Below are 22,150 nucleotides of genomic sequence, written 5' to 3' on the forward strand. Positions count from 1 at the left end.
ACCTACACTGAGAGACATCCAGCAACCAAAAATGGCATAGAGCAAACCATTGGTGTCCTGGAACAATCGGTCCACTGCTTCAACTACTTGGGGTTAAGAGTGGTGGGGGAGGGGGGTTTAGTTGTGCCAACAGTCGCCGGAGTGTACCTGCAAGTTTTTGGTGATCTGCTGTAAGGGTGCAGCCCCTGCCACTAAGGCATTATTTTGGGACAACTCCAGAGAAGGACGAGGGGATGGCATCTGGGACCTTCTCTCCAGATGGACTGGTCTTGAGCAGGTACTCAGACTTTGGTTTCCTGTGATCTCATCCACACATCACCATTGCCCTATAATCTCCCATCTTTCAATCCCTCCACTATGTAGCATTACAGCATCCTCTTGGCCAATATCCCAAAATAAAACCACCAAAAAAAAACCATTCCATAGCAATTTTATCCAACAACGCTTCCAATAATACATACGAGACTGAACTTTTCACCCTTATGTTTTCCCTTTGGCCTGTCCTTTGCCTGGCCTAATGCTCCTACATAGTGTTTCCCCAGTGGCTGCACCATGACAGGTGGAGGGCTGCTGACTTTCAATGGGGGAGATTGCAGATGTTCTTGGAGGATGCTCTCAAACTGTCTGGGCCTTAAGACCTTTCTTCTGACTGCATCACCTTGGCCTGGGCAGCCGAAGTGTGGGCTGGCTGGCTGATTGGCATTCCAATGCCCATGCCGTTGCCTATGGTGAGAGGATAAATGTTGTCATTCTGAGAGAGGACAGCAAGCTCGTATTCCATGGAACCACTGTCACTCCTTTGGTCGGCAACCCTAGTATTCTGTTGGTGCATGGTTTGTTGGACTGCTGTTTGAGCCAATGAGCCCCTTTTGAGTAGTATCATCCACAGCCACATTGGCAGCAATCTGAGCCTACCTGGTACCAATCTGGACTTGCATGGAAACAAGCATGAGTCTCATGACTTTAACTTGACCTTCCACTAGAGAGGCGGTTGTGAGGCTGGCAGCATTGGTAAATGTATGAGGGTTAGGTGGACCATCAAATGTTTGGCAAGAGTTCTGATTTCTGATGATTGAGTGATGAGGCTTTGATGGATTGAGAGGATGGTGACACATTGTGTAAGTGATGCCTTGTGAAGATTCACTGATCTTGACTACTCATATGAAATCTTTGAATTTTTTGTGGCACTGCAATCAGGCTAAACTCCGACCATTGACATCCATGGCTACCTATTCCCATTCTCTTCACAGCATGTGCCTTAAAGGCCTCCTGGTCTCCCACGGAAACATTGTCTCTCTCCTGCTTTGCGCTTCCATTACTAAGGACCCCAGCACCACATCCAAGAACCTAGGAGTTTTCTCTGCTTTGCTGCTCTATTTTAGCCCAATTCCTTCCACTGAACCCTTCCTGTCACTATTCCAGCAGCTGAGAACCTGAGTAAGCCTTTAAGAGAGGCAGGCTGTCATTAAGAAGTCTAATCCAACTGTATGTTGTGCTAGTGATGCAGGCTGCTGGGCCCCCTACTGGTCATGAAACCAGACATCAGCATGTGCCATGATGAGCTGCATGCTATAGTCATGTTGGTGAACAGGTGGTATAAAGTTTGCTTGCTGCTTGCCTTGATGGGCCCCTGGTTACTGCACATTGCAAACCATGCCCCTGATATTGGCCTGAATTAAAATTTTTCCCCCGGGGAATTTCCCAAGGTTACTAAGTACCTATTTAAAGGAACCTTACACATTAATGTAGGACTAGAACATTTAAATCAAGCTAGGAAACCAGCTGACACAAGCCTCGAATAGCTAGCTACTCAGACAGGTTTGAATTAAGGCAAGTGACATGTAGTTACACTGACAGTGCAGTGGAACATGGATTTGTTCTCAACATCTCATTGGATGTGTAGTGGAAGGTAGTATCAAAAGTGATAGGGATTTTCCCTCATGTCTGGTGGAGCAACTGAAATATTGTTGATCTGTATCGATACTGTCCTTCTAAATGTGGTTGACAAATGCTTTATGAGGGTGACATGAAGTCAATCTTTTGCTCCTCTCCTCAGCTTCAAATGGGATTTGTCTCTCTCTCCCCAACCCACTGACAGTACATGCCAGCATTCTTCTTCTCTCCTTTCCTTCAGTTTATACTGACACTCCTCTTCCCCCATCCCAACTAGTTTACTATCTTCTCTAATTTCCCAGCTCAGCCTTATTCTAACACAATTCTTTGATTATTCCCCCAGTTTACTCTGGCATTGATCTCCAGTTCCCCGACCCTGCACCTCTATTTCGCACTGGCACTGGCCTTCTCTGTGTCTTCCCACACCCTGCCCTGTATCTGTGCTTTGGCAGAATTAAAGTTCTTCTGCATGTGAGGGGAAGACAATTCCTGATATTGACGAGATTTCACAGGATCAGGAATTCCCACCACAGTGTGCACAGTGTCTCAGAGCAGCGGCACCAGATTGGGCTGAGGGGAGAATGATACTGATCGCAGTCTGCAATCCATAATCCACAATCCACAATCCACAATCCACAATCCACAATCCCAGCCAAGCATGCATATCGAGGCTTGGCAAGAGCTCAGACCAATAGGAACATAGGACTTTGCAGCAGGATTAGGTCATTCGGCCCTTCAGACCTGCCCAGCCACTCGATAAGGTCATGGCTGATCTGCTTGTGGTCTCAAATCCATTTTTCTGTCTGCCCCCAAAACCCTTTACTCCCTTGTCAATCGACCCAACCTGCACTGCTCTCTGGGGAAGAGAATTCCACAGACTTGCAACTCCCTAAGAGAGAAAACGTCTCTTCATCTCTGTCTTAAAAGGGAGACCTCTTATTCTTAAACTGTGTCCCCTAGTTCTAGTCTTCCCCACAAATAGAAACATCATCCCAGTATCCGCCCTATCAATCCCTCTCAGGATCTTATATGTTTCAATAAGGTCGCCTCTCATTCTTCTAAATTCCAATGGATACAGGCTCAACCTGTTCAACCTTTCTTCATAAGTTAACCCCCCATCCCAGGATTGAGTTGAGTGGGCCTCCTCTGAACTGCTTCTAACACAATTATATCCTTTATCAAATAAGGAGGCCAAAACTATATACAGCACTCCAGATGTGCTTGCACCACAGCCCTGAGCAGCTGCAGTAAAACTTCCCTACTTTTATATTCCATTCGCCCTGCAATAAACACCAACTTTCATTTGCCTTCCTAATCACTTGCTGTATCTAGCATACTAACTTTTTGTGATTCATGTACCAGGGCACCCAGAATCCTCCGTACCACTGTGTTCTGCAATCTCTTTCCATTTAAATAGAATGCTGTTTTTTTATTCTTCCCACCAAAATGGGCATGGTAACATTTTCCCACATTATATACCTTCTACCAAATTTCTGCCCAGTCAGTTAACCTATTTATATCCCTTTGTAAACTCTTGACAACTTACTTTCTGACCTATCTTGGAGTCATCGGCAAATTTAGCTATAATACCTTCAGCCTCTTCATCCAAGCCATTGTAATAGATTGTAAATAGTCAATCTCTCAGCACTGATCTTTGTAGCACTCCAATAGTTACAGCTTGTCAACCTGAAGAAGACCCATCTATCTCTACTCTCTGTTTCCTGTTAGCTAACCATCCTTTATCCATGCCAATATGTTATCCTCTACACCATAAGATAAAAGCATTAGCTCAGCATGGGGTTCTATATCAACAATTGAAGTGAATTATTGGCTTTGTTTGATTAACATCCTCAAGTGGCTATAATAAATTGTTCTTTCTGTGATCTCTTTTGTTAATGTCTCAATGTTTATTTGGACAAGATTAAGAGGTGCGAAGTGTTTGAAGCCTTTGTTATTGATATTTTATGGTCTCTCTGATTGACACTTTTATAGGGTTGTAGAAACAGAAGGTTTTTTTCAAAAGATTTGTGAATGGGTTTTCTTTTCTAACTTAGCAGTTCTACACTTGCTACTGTTATTATATGAGTCATTGGTTATGTACATAATGCATACTGAGCAAATGGGCATGAGTTGGCATGGGCAGTATAATGGGCCAGAGGGGTGTTTGGGGACATGAGTTTGCATGAACAGAATATTGGGCCATGGGGGTCTTTGGGGGGCATGAGTTGGCATGAGTTAGTATGGAATGTATAGAGGCAATGGGTGGTGGGTGGGGGTGAGGACCAGAGGGCCTAAAATCATCTAACACAACTGGGACAAAGTCCCAGAGAACTGAGACGGGCCTTCTACCTAACCGCTTTGGCAATCAACTGTCCCTGTAGCAGCTTTCCTCTCTTGAACGTTTCTCAATTTTAAAACTTTTCAATAGGGAAAAATTGGTTCAACTGGCAAATGGGTCAGTAACTAGAGGACACTGATTTAATATAATTGACAAAAAATCCCAGGGGGAAATGAGGAGACTTTTGTTTTAATGCAGCAAGTTGCTATGACCTGGAGTGAACTTCTGAAAGGCTGGTAGAAACCTTTTCAAAACAAAGATTATTTGTGAAGAAAATAAATTTGAAGGGCTTTGAGGAATGAGCAGGATAGTTCTTTCAAAGAGTCAGCACAGACATGCTGGGCCAAATGGCCTCCTTCTGTGCTGTATGTTTGTATGATTTGCATATTGCTTAATTGTTTAATATGGTACCTTATGCCTATCCCAAAAGTAATAATCCTATGTTTCAACCAAATGCTCATTTTGTTTCCTGTTCTTTTACTGCAACAGAAAAATGGATACTCGTCACCTTCATCTATTTATGCCTGCTATCATGGGATTCATAGCTGCAATTACATCTATCGTGTACTATCATAATATTGAAACTTCCAATTTTCCAAAGTTACTACTAGGTGAGAGTACATTTCGAATTTCATGTGGGCAAAACCATTGCTGATTTACAATTCTCCTGATATATTATCACAGAGCAAAGTGTTTCGGTGTTGGGAAAAGCAAAAGTAATTTAACAATTGATAATTAACAGACCCAGCAGTCCTGAATTTCCTTCAATGGGAGCCTTGTGGAATCTCTCAGAATAAAACCAAGACCTGGACATGCTGAGAGCTTTAGTTGGAAGTTTCCTGGTTGCCTTTATAAAAGCCAACGTCTCTGCCCATACCCTTACTAGGTGAACCATTTCTAAGGCGGCAGCAGTCAAAGGTGGAAAATCCCTACAGCAGGAATTTTCCACTTCCCTGGCCCATTAGGTACCTGATGTAACCCCAGGAGGCTGGTTTATCATGTGGCATTAGATGTTCCAACTTCTAGGTGGGCAGAAGTTGACCTCACTGGGCTGGGTAAGATTTTGGGGAAGAAATCCTTAAGGTAGGGGACAATTAAAAGTACAATTGTATTGGCCTTACTACTGGAGTTCAAAGAGTGGTTAGAATGTAGGCACTGGCGGCAGTGGGGTGGGGCCAGGGCACTCACTTTATGCTGATAATCAGGTGCCAACCTTACTGGCAATGTGAGACACCTATGTTGCTGGTGGCATCCCCTTTCTCTGCCCCCTGGGCCCCACGTAATTGGATGTGTGAGATCAGCTGGTGAAGGTGATTCTCGTGGCTCTGATATTTACGAAAACACAAATGGCTACGGATGGTGTAAGAGACAGAAAGGACCTCAGCAATTCTTGGGAGACCAACTCAGTCTGCACTCCAAAAGAAACTGTCCTGCAAAAGCAAAGTAAAGTTTGAAACAAAAGGTTAAATTTTATGCCTAAATCTGTGCATAAAGAAGTTTTGTTGTGTTAAGATCAGTTTGTGCATGCCCTAATTTCCTTCACTGCACCATTGGTGGCAATGCCATCAGAAAATTATGGAATGCCCCTCCTTAAACTTTGTTGCCTCTCCAACTCTCTCTCTTTCCTTTTAAGTTGCTTCTTGAAATTTGATTCTTTGATTGAGCTGCCCTGATATCTCCTTAAGTAGCTCAGTGTCAAATTCGGTTTGAAAGCATTCCTGTGAAGCACCTTGATTGGTTTTACAGCATTAAAGTCGCTGTACAAATCCAAGAACTTGTTGTGATTAAATATGTTTGTTTTCACAGCCCTTTTTATCTACTGGGTCCTGGCTTTTATCACTAAAACCATTAAACTGGTGAAGTACTGTGATCACGGAGTGGGCATGTCCCAGCTACGATTCTGTATAACGCTCATGTTGGTTTTTCTTTATGGATCATTGATGGCTATTGAGATAAATGTGATCATATTCAGGGTAAGTAGCTGCAATCCCCTTATGTAAACAAGTGGAGTTTTCAATGCTAATTTCACAAGAAATAAGGCGAAAACTTGGCCCAGCAAACACAGATCATGTTGCTACCCATAGTAAACTGTGTCAGTTTGAAGTTTGCAGCATTCATACCGGGCTTATTGAAACTAAAAACGCAGTGACACACACAAGGTGAAAGGGGTAGATGCTTAAGGTGGCTGATAGGCTACTGATCAAGTGGGTCGCTTTGTCCTGGATGGCATTAAACTCCTTGAATATTTTTGCAGCTGCACCATCCAGGCTAGTGGAAGGTATTCCAGCACACTCCTGACTTGAATCTTGTAGGGGTAGAGATAATTTGGGGAATAATGACATGAGGCACTTGAGCCAGAATTCAAAACCTCAAACCTGCTTTAATAGCCATGGTATTTATGTGGTTGCACAGTGTGACTGGATAAGTTTAATATGTAAAACTACGCAAAGCATTTCATATTATCTCGTCAATCGTGTTCTCAAGCTTGATCCGGTACAATTTATAAGAACATAAGAAATAGGAGCAGGATTAGGCCATTCAGCCCTTCACACCCATTCTGCCATTCAATGAGATCATGGCTAATCTCCTACTTTAACACCATTTTCCTGCACTAGCCCTTTTTCCATTGATGTTTTTCATATGTAGAAATCTGAGTGAAGAAATTCCTCCTCATCTCAGTCCTAAATGGCCTGCCCCTTATCCTGAGATTGTGTTCCCTAGTTCAAGACTCCCCAGCTAAGAGAAACATCCTTCCTGCATCTAACCTGTCGAGCCCTGTAAGAATTTTGTATGTTTGAATGAGATCACCTCTCATTCACCTAAACTCTAGAGAATAAAGGTCCTGAATATTTAATCTTTCCTCAGAGGACAATCCCTCCATCCCAGGAATTAATTTAGTGAATCTTTGTTGCACTCCCTCTATGGCAAATATATCTTTCCTTAGGTAAGGAGACCAAAACTGCACACAATACTCCAGGTGTGGTCTCACCAAGGTTCTATGTAATTGCAGTAAGGCATCTTCACTCTTGCACTCAAATCCTCTTGTAATATACCATTTGTCATCTTAATTGCTTGAATTTGGTTCATAACTTCAGCTCAATGCAAGACTGATCACCCCCTGACATCATTTCCCAACAATCTTAAAACTGTGTTCTCTGGCTATCGAGCCTGCTGCCAGTGGAAACAGCTTCTCCCTATCTATGCTGTCAAAAGTCTGCATTACAATGGAAACTGCCTATTTAAATGTGTAACATTGCAATTAAACCCTCCAGCCAGTGGCAGCACTGCAGCACCCGCAGCAACAGGCATGTCTAATTACCTTGTGACAAGTTGACAAACTAATTTCTCCATCTGAAATTCTTGCATCCACATTTAAAATGGAAACATGTTCACAAGATTTGATAGAGTTATTCAAAATCATAAGGGGTCTGGACAGAGTTGAAGGGAGAAACTGTTCCCACTCGTGAAAGGATCAAGAATGAGAAGGCACAGATTTAAAGTAATTAACAAAAGAAGTAAAAGCGAATTAGATTGTTATCTGAAGGAAGAATGTGCAGGGTTACCGGGAGAAGGTAGGAGAATAGCATTAAGGGAATTGTCCGCTTGGAGAACTGGTGCAGACAGGATGGGCCAAATGGGCCCAATTATGTGATTCTGTGAAAACCCTCTTAATTTTGAATGCCCCTTCTAAAATCTTCTCTAACCTTCTTTGCACTAAGAGGAACAAGCATAGTTTCTCCTGTCTCTCTGTGACTGGAGTATTTTCTCCCTGTTACCATACTAATAAACCTTCTTTGCACCTTCCTAAACTGTGGTGCCCAGCATTGGAAACAATATTTCAGCTGAGGTGCAACCAATGATATTTTTACAGATTTAGCCAGACTTCTTTCCATGTGCGCTCTCTAAACTGAATTTCCTGCCTCCATTGACATCGGGAACAGAAATTTGTTTGAAACAAAATGCTCGAAATGTTAGATTGTACACAGCTACTGAAAAAAGTCTGAACAAGGTCAAGTATCAAACCTAGAATCTTTCTGGTTTATATATGACAACTAGTCAGATTTTAAAAAAACTGATGCATACCCATCAGGAAAGATTGAACATGCTGGGGCTCTTTACTCTAGAAAAGAAAAGACTGAGGTTTGACCTGATTGAGGTTTTAAAATGATGAAAGGGTCTTGCGAGGGTTGACATGGAGAAAATATTTTCACTTATGGGGAAGACCAAAACTAGGGGCCATAAATATAAGAATGTCACTGATCAATCCAAAGGGAATTTAGGAGAAACTTCTTTACCCAGAGAATGATGAGAATGTGAAATTTGTTACTACAATGAGTAGTTGAGGTAAATAGCATTGATGCATTTAAGGCAAAGTTAGATAAGCACATGAGGGAGACAGGAAGGAAGATATTCTGATAAGGTTGGAGAAAGAGGAATGGGAGGAAACCTGTATGGAACATAAACATCAGCATAGCCCCACATGGCCAGAAGACCTGTTTCTGTGCTGTGCATTCTGTATAATTCTATTCAATCTAAAATGAACCTAAGTTGTTCAAGCAACATCTGTTTAAACAGCTTCATTTTCACTCCTGCTAGAAATATGTCTTCTTTGCCAATCCCAAAAAAGTGAAGCCGCCTGAAGACTTGCAAGACCTGGGTGTGAGATTCCTGCAGCCATTTGTGAATTTACTATCAAAAGCAACATACTGGTGGATGAACACGCTCATCCTTTCAGCACACAGGAGACCAATAGACCTAAAAACCATTGGCAAGCTACCCATTGCTACAAGGGCTCTCACCAATTACATACGTCTGAAAGAAGCTTATGAAGAGCAGAAGGTATGACTCCTAATCGAATATAAGTGTGTCTCACCCTCATGCCAGTGCACCAAAGCATATGTTCCATTACTTTTTGGGCAGGATTTTCTGGTCCCACCAGTGGTGGGCATCATTGCGGGAAATTTTGGAGAACAGCCAAAAGTCCAAGTTTTCCTGTCCTGCCCACGACGATACCCGCCACTGGCCGGACCGGAAAACCCCGGTGTTTGTCTGAACTAGTGATAATGAATTGTCTTAATGATTTCTCCATTTATTTGGCACCATTTAAGGTTTATTTAGCATGTGGAAGCCATGCGATTTCAAATCAGGAAAATAGTTCAGCCCCTTGGAATTAATACACAATAACGCATCAGAATCCTGAACATGAAATACTACAAATGATTCCTGGCCAAATTATTCTGCTTAGGATTTAGAAATATTTTGCCCTTATGAAGATAACTTTTAAGTCAAATTTTGAAGCAATTTTTGGAAGATTTCACCTTAAATCTAAAAGTCTTTCACAATATTGTTTTCAACAAATCTTTTGGTTCAGTGCAACAATAAGTATGATACCAAAGCACAGAAGATCTTCACTCTTACTATAGTGCATTGACACTCACTATAGGCATATGGCATCCAAGACTGTGGGCAGTCAGTAACCTCACACTGTAGAGAACTAGCAGTCCCAGATCCTATGGCATCAAAAGTTCCATGCTGCAGGCTACCAACAATCTATACTCTGGGATATCAAGCCTTATATAGGAAGATTCTTCAGGCTGTCAAATATTTTTATACAAATTGATAGCAATACCAGGGGGCACAGGTTCAAACTAGTAAAATGCCACTTTTGGAAATCTTTTTCAAACAGAGTGATCAGGCATGGAATAGACCTCCAGCAACAGCAATAGAAATAAAAACCCGGACTTTCTTAAGAAACAATGGTCAGAATTTTTCACTGGGCGGGCGTACACCCGATCTGTTCGAGTGTGAAATAGCGTGTGATGACATTGGGCGAGTGTCCTGGCGTCATCGCATACTGGCAAGGTATTTAGGTTGGCGGGTGGGTGTGGGAGTTGGAGCCGTGCCTGTCATCAATTACGAGGCCAGTTAAGGCTAATAAAAAGGCAGTTAAGCTGGATTTTATGTTGCCCATGCAATTTTGTGCTTGTCACACAGGCAAAACTGGCAGACGGGTAGCCAACGATTTGCTAAACCTCATCCAAGGGCGGGATAAAAAGGGTCAGCAGCAGCATTGCCAGTGGGAGTAGTGAGGAGTTTAGGAGATAGGTTACTGCTGGTTGCTTATTGGTACTTGGCAGCTTCATCTCTGTTCGGGGCTTCATTCTTAGCGTTTCCAGGCTTCATTTCAGGACTCATTGGTGTCTCCAAGGCCCCCGGAGGATTCAGACTGTGTGCAACCTTTCCAGGTATCAGACAGTTTTCCTTTACCCTGGTAATGGGGATTGTGGTCCCCGCTGATGGCACCTCCTCTAAGGAGGAAGAGAGGGGCAGAAGGGAGAGGAGGTCACATGTCCCTGTGCAGCTTCCATGGGAGCGACCTGTGGAAGGAGAGGTGCAGGCACAAGGTGCCAGCAGGAAGTCCAAGGCAGAAGGGGCCACAGAAAATGCCGCTATCCTGCTGCCAGGGTTTACAGGCGGCGATGCAGCTACCTCAATATGTCCAAGGTACAATGTCAAAGGGTGCTCCACTTCTCAAGGGCGATCAAGACCTCTATTTGTCTGATGATTGGGCCTGAGATCAGCTCCGACTATGTGGGTGGAAACCCCAGTCCAGTGGCTCTGAAGGTCACAGTGGCCCTCAGCTTCTATGTTTCTGGCTCTTTCCAGGGCTCAGTGGGGGATCTTTGTGGAGTCTCCCAATCAGCTCCACAGTTGCGTGAAGCTGGTGACAGAAGCTCTGTTCAGGGAGTACTGATCTTTATTCTTTACCATATGTATGAGGACAGCCAGGTTGAGTGAGCCAGAGGCTTTGTAGTGATTGCTGGGTTCCCCCGTGTTCAGGGTGCATTCGACTGCACACATGTGGCCATCAAAGTGCCAGCAGTTCAGCCTGGTGCCTTCATCAACAGGAAGGGATTCCACTCCATGAACGTTCAGATAGTGTGTGACCATAGGATGCAGACTCTGCAAGTCTGTACAAGGTACCCTGGCAGCACGAATGACACTTACATCCTGAGACACTCCCAGGTGCCAAGGCTCTTCAGAGCTCCAGCCCGACTGGATGGATGGCTGCTGGGTGACGAGGGCTATCCGTTGAAAAGGTGGCTTATGATTCCTCTCCGCCATCCAAGAACAGAGGCAGAGCAGCATTGCAATAGGAGTCATGCCTCCACAAGGGAGGTGATAGAGAGCACCATGCGTCTTTTCTAGATGCACTTCCGATGCCTCGACCGTTCAGAGGGAGCACTGCAATACCTCCCAGAGCGGGTGCTACTGGTAGTGGTTGCATGCTGCGCTCTCCACAATCTGGCACTGGCAAGGGGGGACTCATTGGAGGAAAAGGATCTGGACACAGCTCCACAGTCCACAGAGGATGAGTCCAGTGGTAAGTCAGAAGAGGAGCATGGTGAGGAGAATGCTGAGGGCATGGAGGCAGACTTTGGTAACCTCCAATGAGGCAGGGACACCTTGATCCAACACTCCTTCAGCTAGGCTGCCAAAGATTTGCCAGGGCTGCCTCCTCCATCCCGGATGTCTGAAATGATCCTTTCATTTGCACCCAAAGTCCATTCAGTGCCTGTGCAATAAAGCATCCAGCCACTCACGTGCAGCATTACATACTGGTGTACCCTGCACCAAACAGGAAAAAGGTGAAATATACTCATGCCATCAGAACCAAAGCAGATTTAATGTTATTGTCACATTGAAAGCATAATGACATTACCATTATTGTGTTGATGTCCACACCAGCAGACAAATAAACCAAGCATAAATGAACAGAAAATCATCCGTGACCTGTCCACCTTGTGCTCATGGTGCCTTTAACTTACATTTCTGAGTACTATATCTTGGTGCCCACCCCTGGGTGGCACTGACATTGGAGGCAGCCTGCTGACTCAGCTGTCCTCTTGGCCTTGATGACCTTGGAGGTCATCCTCTGTCCAGTGGAGCCTGTGCTGGCCCCACTGGGAGGCACAGCTGGTATCTCCCCAGTCATCGCAGCCTCATCAGATGCCGCGGTCACTGGTGGAGGGGCTGAGGAGCTGCCACTGTCATCCAGAGCACCCTGAGAGGAGCCCGCAGAGACAACAAGCAGCTCATGCGCCAATGTGAGGTCGCTCTGGACCTCCCTGCTTACCATTGATGGATGGGCACCTAGTTGGGATACTGGATGCCTCATCCATCTCCCACACTGGCACTGACCACATGAGGTCATTGCCTGTGTGAGGGCTTGCAGGTCTAAGCACAACCCCAGGAACCCCTCATTCTGTCCCTGGAGCTGCATCTCCATGAGGGTTGCCACTCTCTCAATGGAGGAGGCTGTGCGCTCGGCCATGAGGATCAACACAGTGCTCATGCTCTGCATGGACTCCTCCACAACAGAGACCATGGCACACATACTCTCATGGATCTCTGCCAGATCCGTCCACACATCTTGATGGACATCCAGCATCTGCCGCCTAATGGACGACTCCAGGGGCTCATCATCTGCCTTTGACTGAGCATCGTCCTGGTCCCCAGCAGTCCTCCGACTGCTGGCGCCCGGGTACTCTCTGCCTCCATCTGCATCTCAAGTGAATGTGAAGTGCCCTCACCAATGTGCACTGAAATTCTTGGCACCAACCTAATGCCCACCGAGGTGCTGGTATCTGCACTGATGCCTGGTTTAGAGACCGGATGTGATGCAGTTGCAAATGAAGCCTGGTGGTCCTCTGGCATCAAGGAGGCCCTTTGGGGTCCTTTGACTGAGTGTGTGCTGGCGAATCTAAAGGAGCACAAGAACATGTCATTAGTTACAGTCATCACACTGTCACTGTGCACACCAGGCACCCTGCGGAGACAGTGGAGATCTGCATCATGGTGCCATCATCTTCCAATGATCAATGGGGATTCCAGGTTTGAGGCTCCTATCAATGAAGACATTACACTAGAATGGCTGCACAATCTGAAACTCTAACCTCTGTGCATTGCATTCTTACCTTCATCGACACACCCGCCTCTCCATGCCCGGTTGCGCGGTGAGTGTGCCGGCTCTCCAACTCAAGGGTGTCCTGCTCGAACCTGGTGAGCAGCAGGAGGTTGGGCGGGCCTCCATTGTACGTGACCTCTCTGATTGGTTATGGTTCATCTTCTCCTGAAAGGACAGGGAAGCATTGATTAGTCCACTCTCTACCCGCAGCACCATTGCAGCTTGGCCAGCCCCAGCTGAGGAACATCTCGCAGGGCACATCCGAGTTGTGGCCCTCAAGCTGCAGGGCACTCAGTCCAAGCAGCCAGGGATCACCCCCTTTGCCAGCTCCAGCATCATTGACAGTTGGCACTCAGACTCTATTACCCCTGAGGTCCACAAAGAGATGGCCACACCTTAACACTTCTGCACACTGACCCATGCCAACATGGTAGTCACCTTCCCTGAGCACAGCAAGTCATTGAACCTTTTCTGGTACTGCACCCATGTACGCTGCACCATGTTATAGCTGCTCACCAGCACTGCCACCTCCTCCCATATCCTCTTTGTGAGGTGTAGTGGCCTCCTCCTCCCATCTCTGTCCCTCCTGGCAGCCACCTCCTCCAGGAGGTCTACGAGGCACTCATCCAAAAAGCGGGGAACCGAGTGCCCACCCAACCTGCCCTCCCGCCTGGCCAGCTGCGCTCGACTCCATCACTTCAGTTTGCTAATGCAGAACAGACGTTCTTCCATGGCAGCCTTCCGGGGCTGTCTGGGCCATTTTTAAACAGTCCACCGAGTCACCTCTGGACCTGGCAGCCGATAGTCCCACGCCCCCTCTCAGCCCTTCCCGACCAGCGGGGAGCCAAGTTTTACGCTGGGTGAGCCTTAATTGGTCCGCCACCATGAAATCGCAGTCGGGGGCCAATCACGGGCAGCGGCCTGTTTCCCGGCTGATCCCTCCCCTCCGACCGTGCCCGCCCACCGAACTTAAAACTCTGCAGTAGATATTAAAATGGGAGGACCTGAGGATCTCTGCAGGTGGATGGACTAAGAGGAAGAATGGCCTTCCTCACCCATAAATGATTTCCAATCTAATGAATAAACTAATGATACAATCTGCTAATTTGCTTTGGAGACTGCAGTGCACCATATACATTTTTAAGGTATTTTCCATTACTTGCTTCATCTTGTGTTGTAGTTACTGACCCTCATCACTATTTCACTAGTGAGCAAAATGATTGCAATTTCATGTGTTGTGACATACTTTCAATCTGTTAACAGGCTGCCTACTTTTGCCTCAACCAGCTTTTGAAATTTTTGTTTCTTTTCTCATATCCAGTTACTCGAGTTTCGTTTATCCCCTTGTGTTTATTCCCCTCTGCAGAAAAATGCACGTTTCCCAGGCGATCGGCCTCCATCGATATGGCGTTCTATGTACAGGGCTTACGGTCGACCCATCTTTCTTAGCAGCACGTTCCGCTACTTGGCTGACCTTTTGGGCTTTGCTGGCCCCCTCTGCATCTTTAAAATTGTCGACCACCTTAACAGGCCAAACAAATCAAATAGCTCTGTGAGTTTTGTGATTTAATACACTGGTCCGTTTTTAGGTAGGCTCAGCTCTTACTGATATGTTTTTGTGTTTAGCAAAACGCCAAACTGCAATTCATCTTGCTATTCTCGTCTGGGCTGAACTGTTGTGTTTGGGCCTTTCTATGACCCATAAGGCCCATGTGGAGCCTAAACCCTAGCATAGAACAGTTGGGCTAAATGATCTGTTTCTCGGCTGTAGATCCTATGTGTATTATTTTCAAAGGAACTGAGTTTTTGTTTCCACATACCCTTAACTGGGGAAATGTCCGAGATTTTGCAGTCAGTGGGGAAGCAAGGGTCTTGAAGGAAGCCCAGCTGAGAGATCTAGCAATCTCTGGTGAGAACCCTAATGCTCTCAGTGTGCAACCAATACTGTTCTTTAATGACAATTCTCAGCATCAAGCTGCAGTGAGATCATCAAGTTGTCCAAGCAGCCAATCAGATTAACGAATTCTCACAGACAGCCAACCAGGAAGTGCAAAGCATTAATGATTAAATCACATTTAACTTGTTGCAGGGAGCAAGATAAAGATTAGGACATACACATGGGGCTAAGGTGGAAGCTGAAATTTCATGAACAAACTTAAAAATAAAATTTAAAAAGCTAGTTTAAAAAAATCCACTGGTTAATTATAATGGGGACAATTAACAATATTCCACAAATATAAAATTATTTTTCACGGTCAGATCAGTCGTTCAGCAGTAGTTATTACTCAGATCAGTCGTTAAAAACTCAGATGCACCTCATTGAACAAGGCCTAACTGTTTATGGGGTATCTAACAGCAACGTGAGAGTATAAAAAGTTGAGTTCTTGCCAGATTAATTGACTCCACAAGTTATCGGCTCTGATCTGGGGATGGGTGGGGGGTTGGGGGCATAGTGGGGGTGGAGGAAGGCGCGAGTGGGTGAGGTGGTGCAGAAGGAAGGTTGTCTAAAGCGCAGCCTGTGGCGGAGCAGTGAGTAAGAAGCTGCAACTCCAGGGGCAGGATTTTACATTCCCCCGCCAGCAGGTTTGTAGGTGTGGGTGACCTTAAAATTTCTCGGACGGCCTTTCCACTGGGCTCCCGCCCACCCTGACCTCTCTGCAATTTTACGCTTGAGCAGGCCCACCCGTCCTTGCCTCAGTTGAGGCCAAGTATTGACCACTTAAGGACCATTTTCCGCCTAGCTTCAATTCTCAGGCTGGCAGGAGGACCCCACATTCCTCTGCACTCTCCCCTGGGCCTCACCTCCCCCTCCCCTCCACATCCGGAGACCTCCACGCTTATCTGGTCCTGGACTCCCAGGACTTAGACTCCAGGGACTAGGCCCAGTCCTGTCCACTGCAAGCTTCTGGCACTGCAGGGGCTAGAGAGCTGCTGACCAACCTGACTGGCCAGCAGCTCTCTGAGGTAGATCTTCCTCCTGAGTGAGGCCCAGAAGTCCTGTCTCCAGTCAATTAATACTTGTTGGAGCGTGGAGTGGCTGTGGAGCAAGCTGTAACAGTGGGGATGTGTTCTCCGCCAACTCTTCGGATGGCGGGAGGGGAAACCCCACCATCCGAGAAAGCCCTGGCCCAGGATTTCTACGTTAATTCAAAGTTGTGGTCAGATTCAATGGGGTAATGGCGACAAACGCTGACAGTTGGCTGCCAGAAACAATGTAAATTTTGGGCTGCTGTGTCAGCAGGCAAAGAGTTGGACTGATAAATCATATATGAACCCTTTTCATTAGAAAAAGCCTGACAATGCAGTTGTCAGTTGTGTGCATTTCCTTCCATAATGCACTGCTGTCACCATGATTAAGCCCAGCACAAACAAAACACAAACCATTGTACCATGTGTGAGTGCTCTGCACTATATCAATATTGCTTAAACATTTGTTAGGGAGGAACTATATTAGCAGAGTACAATTGAATGCATTGCAGTTAATTAAACCCTCTGATATTTTACCCATGTAAACTAAAAATTACCAATGCTTTATATAGTGCACTGGACATCACTGACCTTTAATGCACAAATCAGATGTACCTTAGTGGTCATTTCTACTTTCTAACAAGCAGCCGAGTGCTCCCAAATGTAGAAAAGCTGGTCATTCTATCCTACAGCTTAAAACAAAGGACTTGATTTCACACTATGTGCCGGGGTGAGGAGATGGACTCATAAGTGGGCGGGCAAACCCGGCCCAGCTGTCTCATCCCGCGGAATAAAGCATGTTGCAGCCAATTCGCAACTGCCTGACGGGAAGGAGGCCCATCATAGTGGCATGGGAAGCTTGCTCACCAACTACAAACCCTTCCCCTTGCTCCATCCAACCTTGCAGCTATTATCAGGGCCAGCTTCTCACCCCCCTCCCCGCCGCCACCCCCCCACCCCACCCCCATCTTTAGATGCCACAATATTAATGGCAGCTCTTGAGTTAGCATAAAAAATAATATGGCGTTGAATTTTTGTTGCAGCTACATTCACAGTGGAATATGAATCAAGCCTTGGTGCAAATACATAACTTGTGGCTTCTGACAATTGGCAGTGTAGGCCAGGATGTCATGTGGCAGAGGGTAATGCCAAGGTCATGGCTAGATTGTAAAAGCCCCCTGCTCTCAGAGTCAGTCTTTATTATGCATTGAAGGTGCAAACTCAATTTAAAAATGCCATTAAAAATCATACAGATGCTGCCACTTCCCCAGCAGAATTTGCTGGTACATTCAACAAAAGTCCCTGTGATAGGCCTTTTATACTGCCCTTGTGCCACCTTGTTTTAACTGGCATAAAAGGCTCCCAAACTATTAATACTTAAGTTCTTCAATGCTAAAAGGCAGAGGTATAGAAACTCGATCAAGCATGAAATAGTGTGAGAAACCCACACGTGCACTCGTCTCCCACTGCGCCTGCCAGCAAATGCACAATAAACTGTTCCTAGCGCTTGAACGATTGGCACCAGCAATTACGGTGCTTTTAAGGAAGCAAAACTTTGCTTGTGATAGTTGTTCATTAAAAGTCTGACTTTCCTCAGGTTAATGAAACCGATATCATGATGGAAAACACATATCAGACTGATAAAGTAAGTACAATTGGTCCTTTTTCCCTTTCTTAACAATGTATCCTATGATTTAAAAGATGTACACATAGAACTTAATAAATGGGCAAGATCCAATTCATTAGCAGTTACAAGACCAACAGAGTTGATACATCTATTCTGTGAAGGTATATGGGTATAGTTTAGAGTTTATGTTAGTCAACTAGCAATCTAGAAAGGCCAGGACGAATGATCCACAGAAGATAAATTCAAATCCAACCACAACAGTTTGCAAATTTGAATTCAATTTTTAAAAAAAATCTCAACATAAAAAGATGGCGTCAGTAAAAAGTGACTCTGAAGCTGTTGGATTGTTGTAAAAACTCAACTGGGTTGGCAATGTCCTGTATGGAAGGAAACCTGCCATACTTATCTGGTCTGGCCTATGTGACTCCAGTCCCACACCAGTGTAATTAACTCTTAACCACTCTTTAAACTGACCCAACCTACCACTCTCTTTTATCAAACTGCTACTGGTGGTTCAAGGAGAAAACCTTCTCAAAGTAACTAGGGATGACTAATAAATGCTGGATTCCTAGCTATGTCACATCCCAAGAATGAATAAGAAACAAAAATTAAAATGGATGCTTGTACAGTAATGCAATCAAATGTTAACAAAGGCAGGTATTTATTAAGTGCTACCAGTGCTGAACTGCTCCCTCAGACGTCACTCTGTCACTACCCATAAAAGAATCAGGTGAATGAAGCCAAGTCAATTCATAACTATGCATTCAAATGTTGGTCCCCTTGCTTCTCAGCATTCAGAGCACCGTAGCCTCTGAGTCATAACCAAATTAGCCCACCATAGCCTCTGAGGCTTAACAAAGTTCAATCCATATTTCTCCCTTCCACTTGCATGTTGTGACCCAGCTAGCAATTCCACGATTTCAAGTGTCCATTGGAGGCTTACACTTTCAGGGAATCAACCTCTGCCAAAGGCAATAACTGTCAGATGAAGGAAGCTGAATGGGCTGAGCAAGGCCCAAGGGGAGCTCACTGAGGTCAAGAAGTAATCACAATTGGCTTCTATAAATAAATAAATGGCATAAGCAGTGAGAAACAAGAAGGTTCCATGCTACTCACACACCCGAACCTGCTCCACCACATCCAATTGTAATATAATTAGAATTTTGCTCCTCACCCTTAACCATTGCCTGGTCACCTTTGCTCAATTCCTTTATCTATGAATCATAGATCTATGGGTCTAGTCAGGAAATAAAGCCTAAAGCCTTGAGCAACAACAAGGGCACACAGGAAAAATGTAGCCCTTTGCCTGACTCCAATGATGTAATGATGTTCTTAACTGGCAAGTGTTTAAAGTACTGCATAATTACACCTCTAAAACCAAGGCTTAAATGGCTGCCTTTACATGAAGCACTGCAGTAAAATAGGTTGTTATCCTTACTTGCATGCCATTACTGCATGGAAAAAGGAACTAATCCAGCTGACAGCTCAATTGTTTTGTTTCACGATCTGACTTGTAGATATTACAGGGTAGCACAGCAAGTGTGGATAAAGTGTGGAAAATGCATTTGGGGTTAGACTAATCATCGTTTCATCGTTCATCCATAAATATGTGATGAAACAAAATTTGGAAAGTATATACGACAAATACAGTTAATGTTTCCTGTTTGAAATGTTAACCTTTTTAAAATAAATCAACTCTGTGGCAGAGAATCCTTGTACTACTTTGCACACGTCTGGCAGATGTCAGGCTGTAAGTTAATGGCTCTCTTTTCTACCATCAACTGAAATCTTTCCTTTTTTAGGTCAAATTTATGAACGTTTATTTTGTGTCATCGAAGGAGTTTTTGGATAACGTTCATGTTCTGGCAGTGTTGCTCTTCCTCGCTCTTATACTACAGAGAACATTTTTACAAGCCTCCTACTATGTGGCCATTGAAACAGGCATCAATTTACGTGGAGCCTTACTGGTGTGTAAGATATTAAATTATGCTGCATTGTACCATGTTTATACTGCTCATTCAAGTAATGCTTTTGTTTTGTCATAAGACTGTTCACTTCAGCAAATGCTTCAGCATCTGCAGCTCGTCTTCGATGACTCTATGGGAACTGTTCCAAATAATGTTGGAGCAAATTCTTAAAGGGATTGACTAAGATCTTTTAGCAGTGGATATTTGCTTGTCTTATAAAAGGATTTGTATTTATATAGTGCCTTTCGTGAGCTTAGAACATCACAATGTGCTTAATAACCGATCGGATACTTGCAAAGTGTACTCACTGTTGCAATATTGGAAACACAGTAGCCAACATGCACACAGTAAGATCCAACAAGCAACGATGGGAGAATGACAAGATCATTTTGTTTTAGGTGTTAGTTGAGGGATAAATATTGGCCAGGATATCAGGGGCAAACTGCCCTGCTTTTCTTTGAAATAGTTCCATCATATGCTAGATGAAAGGACAGACAGGGACTTAGTTTAATATCTTATCTAAAAGGTAACACCTCATTCAATGCAGCACTCCCTCACTTGAGTACCAGCCTAGACATGTGCTCAGGTCCACGAGAGTGGGAATGAACCCACAACCTTCTGACTGAAGGCAAAAGTGTCACTACTGAGCCATAGTTGACAATAAAGTCCATTTCAAGTGTAGTCACTGTTGCAATATAAGAAACCCAGCATGGTGCCATAGTCAGAAATTTGATAATGACTAGATAATCTGTTTTAATAGAGCCTGATATCCTTACCCTGACCTGGCTTTACCTGAAGTGACCTAATATTGGATCAAAGCAGGGATCGGCAATAAATGCCAACCTTGTCAGCAATACCCATTCAATAGATTTTTTTAAAATAGCAGTGCCACAATAATGTAATGGCCAGCTTTCCTGATCACTCGGTTGCTGAATGAAGGAACCAGCTTCCCCAGTGATACATGTAGACAGTTGCATTTTGGAAGATGTAGAGATGGACACCCACAATTTCCCCAAATGCTTTCCCTGCCGGCACTGTCCCCTAAGTGGATCACTCGAAGTATTCCTGTCGGGTTTGATTCCCAAGCTGTGTTGAGCTAACAAGCTCCTGGCAGTAGGAGTGATTCAGCTGAATCAGTGCTCCCTTATTGGTGAAGGGGAAAAATCAGCAAAGTTCCCAATCTGTTGGCTAACTATTGGCCCTTGCTGGAACATGTGTGCGAATATGCATGTGTTTAAGGTTGAGTGTAGCTCTGGTATCCATTGGAATTGCTAACTGATGCTCAGTATATACTGAAAACTCTGCATTCCATCAATTTTGACCTCTTGTGCAAACCAATTTCCTTTGTCTTATTGCTACTAGCCTCCAGCTGTCCAGGCCCTAAGTTCTGGAATTCCCACCCTAAGCCTCACTTTTGTCCTTTTAGATGCATCTTAACACTTAACTTTCTAACCAAAATTTTAGTCCCCTTCCTAAACATTGGTCTGTTAACATTCCTATGAAACACTTTGGGAAGTTTTACGACTTTAAAGGTGTTATATAAAGGCAAGTTGTTGTTGTGTAGGCTGCCTTAAGAATTGTCACTTTGCTCAGGTGCCAGGCGCCTTGATTCTAGTGGATCCATAGATCAGCATCAGTCAAGCTTGAGGAAAGGAGCAAGTTTGTGAAGAAAAATTACCTCCCTGTGTGTAAATCTTTATTTTAGTCCACTCAGTGGTGAGCGCATTTGGAGGTGGTACAGGGGGTGTGAGGATGGCAGGGGGAGAGGGGAGCAGGTGGCAGTAGTTGGGGCATAAAAAGTATTCAGTATAGTTTAGGATAACCATAGCCCTCGCTCAATAGTGCTGATGATACAATCAATGATATTGTGCTTCATTTAGTGAAGTGAGGGGGTGGGGGGTGGAGGGCACACTCTGCTACCTTGGGATTCTTCAGATGCCTCTCTGTGATGATTTCGTTGAATAATCTATCCACTGACCTCTGCCCGCGCCTCATAAAACTGCACTTCAAAATAAATGCTGAATCTTTCCTGTTGCCCCTCTGCTTCCTGCTTAATTTCCAATATTTAAACCTAAAATGCCACAAACAATGTTAAAATTTTAAGTACCTTTCTGCTTTGCTAACAAACATATTTTTATTGCAAATATTTGCAAAACATTTTCTGACAGATCACAAAGTCCCACTGTGTATTTCATTGTTTTTAGATAAATTTACAATAATACCCACCCTAACAAACTTTCTTTTAACAAATATTTTTCTTCCAAATAACATTTCAGTTCATCTCCTTATATGATTAACCATATATTTCCTACAAGCCTTTAGGCCTATGTATCTGTAGCTCTAATGCATTCCCCATTCCCTTCACCTGCCATTGGTGGCTGTGCCTTCAG

At 44.5% G+C, this 22,150-nt stretch overlaps 1 protein-coding gene across 3 annotated transcripts in view; it reads left to right on the forward strand.

Annotated features, from left to right (window-relative positions):
- The window catches only part of abcc9 (ATP-binding cassette, sub-family C (CFTR/MRP), member 9), a 204,227-nt gene that overhangs the window by 32,089 nt on the left and 149,988 nt on the right, over positions 1–22,150 (forward strand). For all 3 annotated transcript variants that reach the window (XM_041202434.1, XM_041202436.1, XM_041202435.1), the window contains exons 3-8: positions 4,721–4,842; positions 6,038–6,204; positions 8,828–9,070; positions 14,566–14,751; positions 17,764–17,811; positions 19,596–19,760. In XM_041202434.1, coding sequence (XP_041058368.1) covers positions 4,721–4,842; positions 6,038–6,204; positions 8,828–9,070; positions 14,566–14,751; positions 17,764–17,811; positions 19,596–19,760 — 931 coding nt within the window. The remainder of the gene's footprint in view (positions 1–4,720; positions 4,843–6,037; positions 6,205–8,827; positions 9,071–14,565; positions 14,752–17,763; positions 17,812–19,595; positions 19,761–22,150) is intronic.

This window comes from Carcharodon carcharias, chromosome 13 (genome assembly GCF_017639515.1).
Source record: "Carcharodon carcharias isolate sCarCar2 chromosome 13, sCarCar2.pri, whole genome shotgun sequence".
In the NCBI taxonomy this organism is placed as follows: Eukaryota; Metazoa; Chordata; class Chondrichthyes; order Lamniformes; family Lamnidae; genus Carcharodon; species Carcharodon carcharias.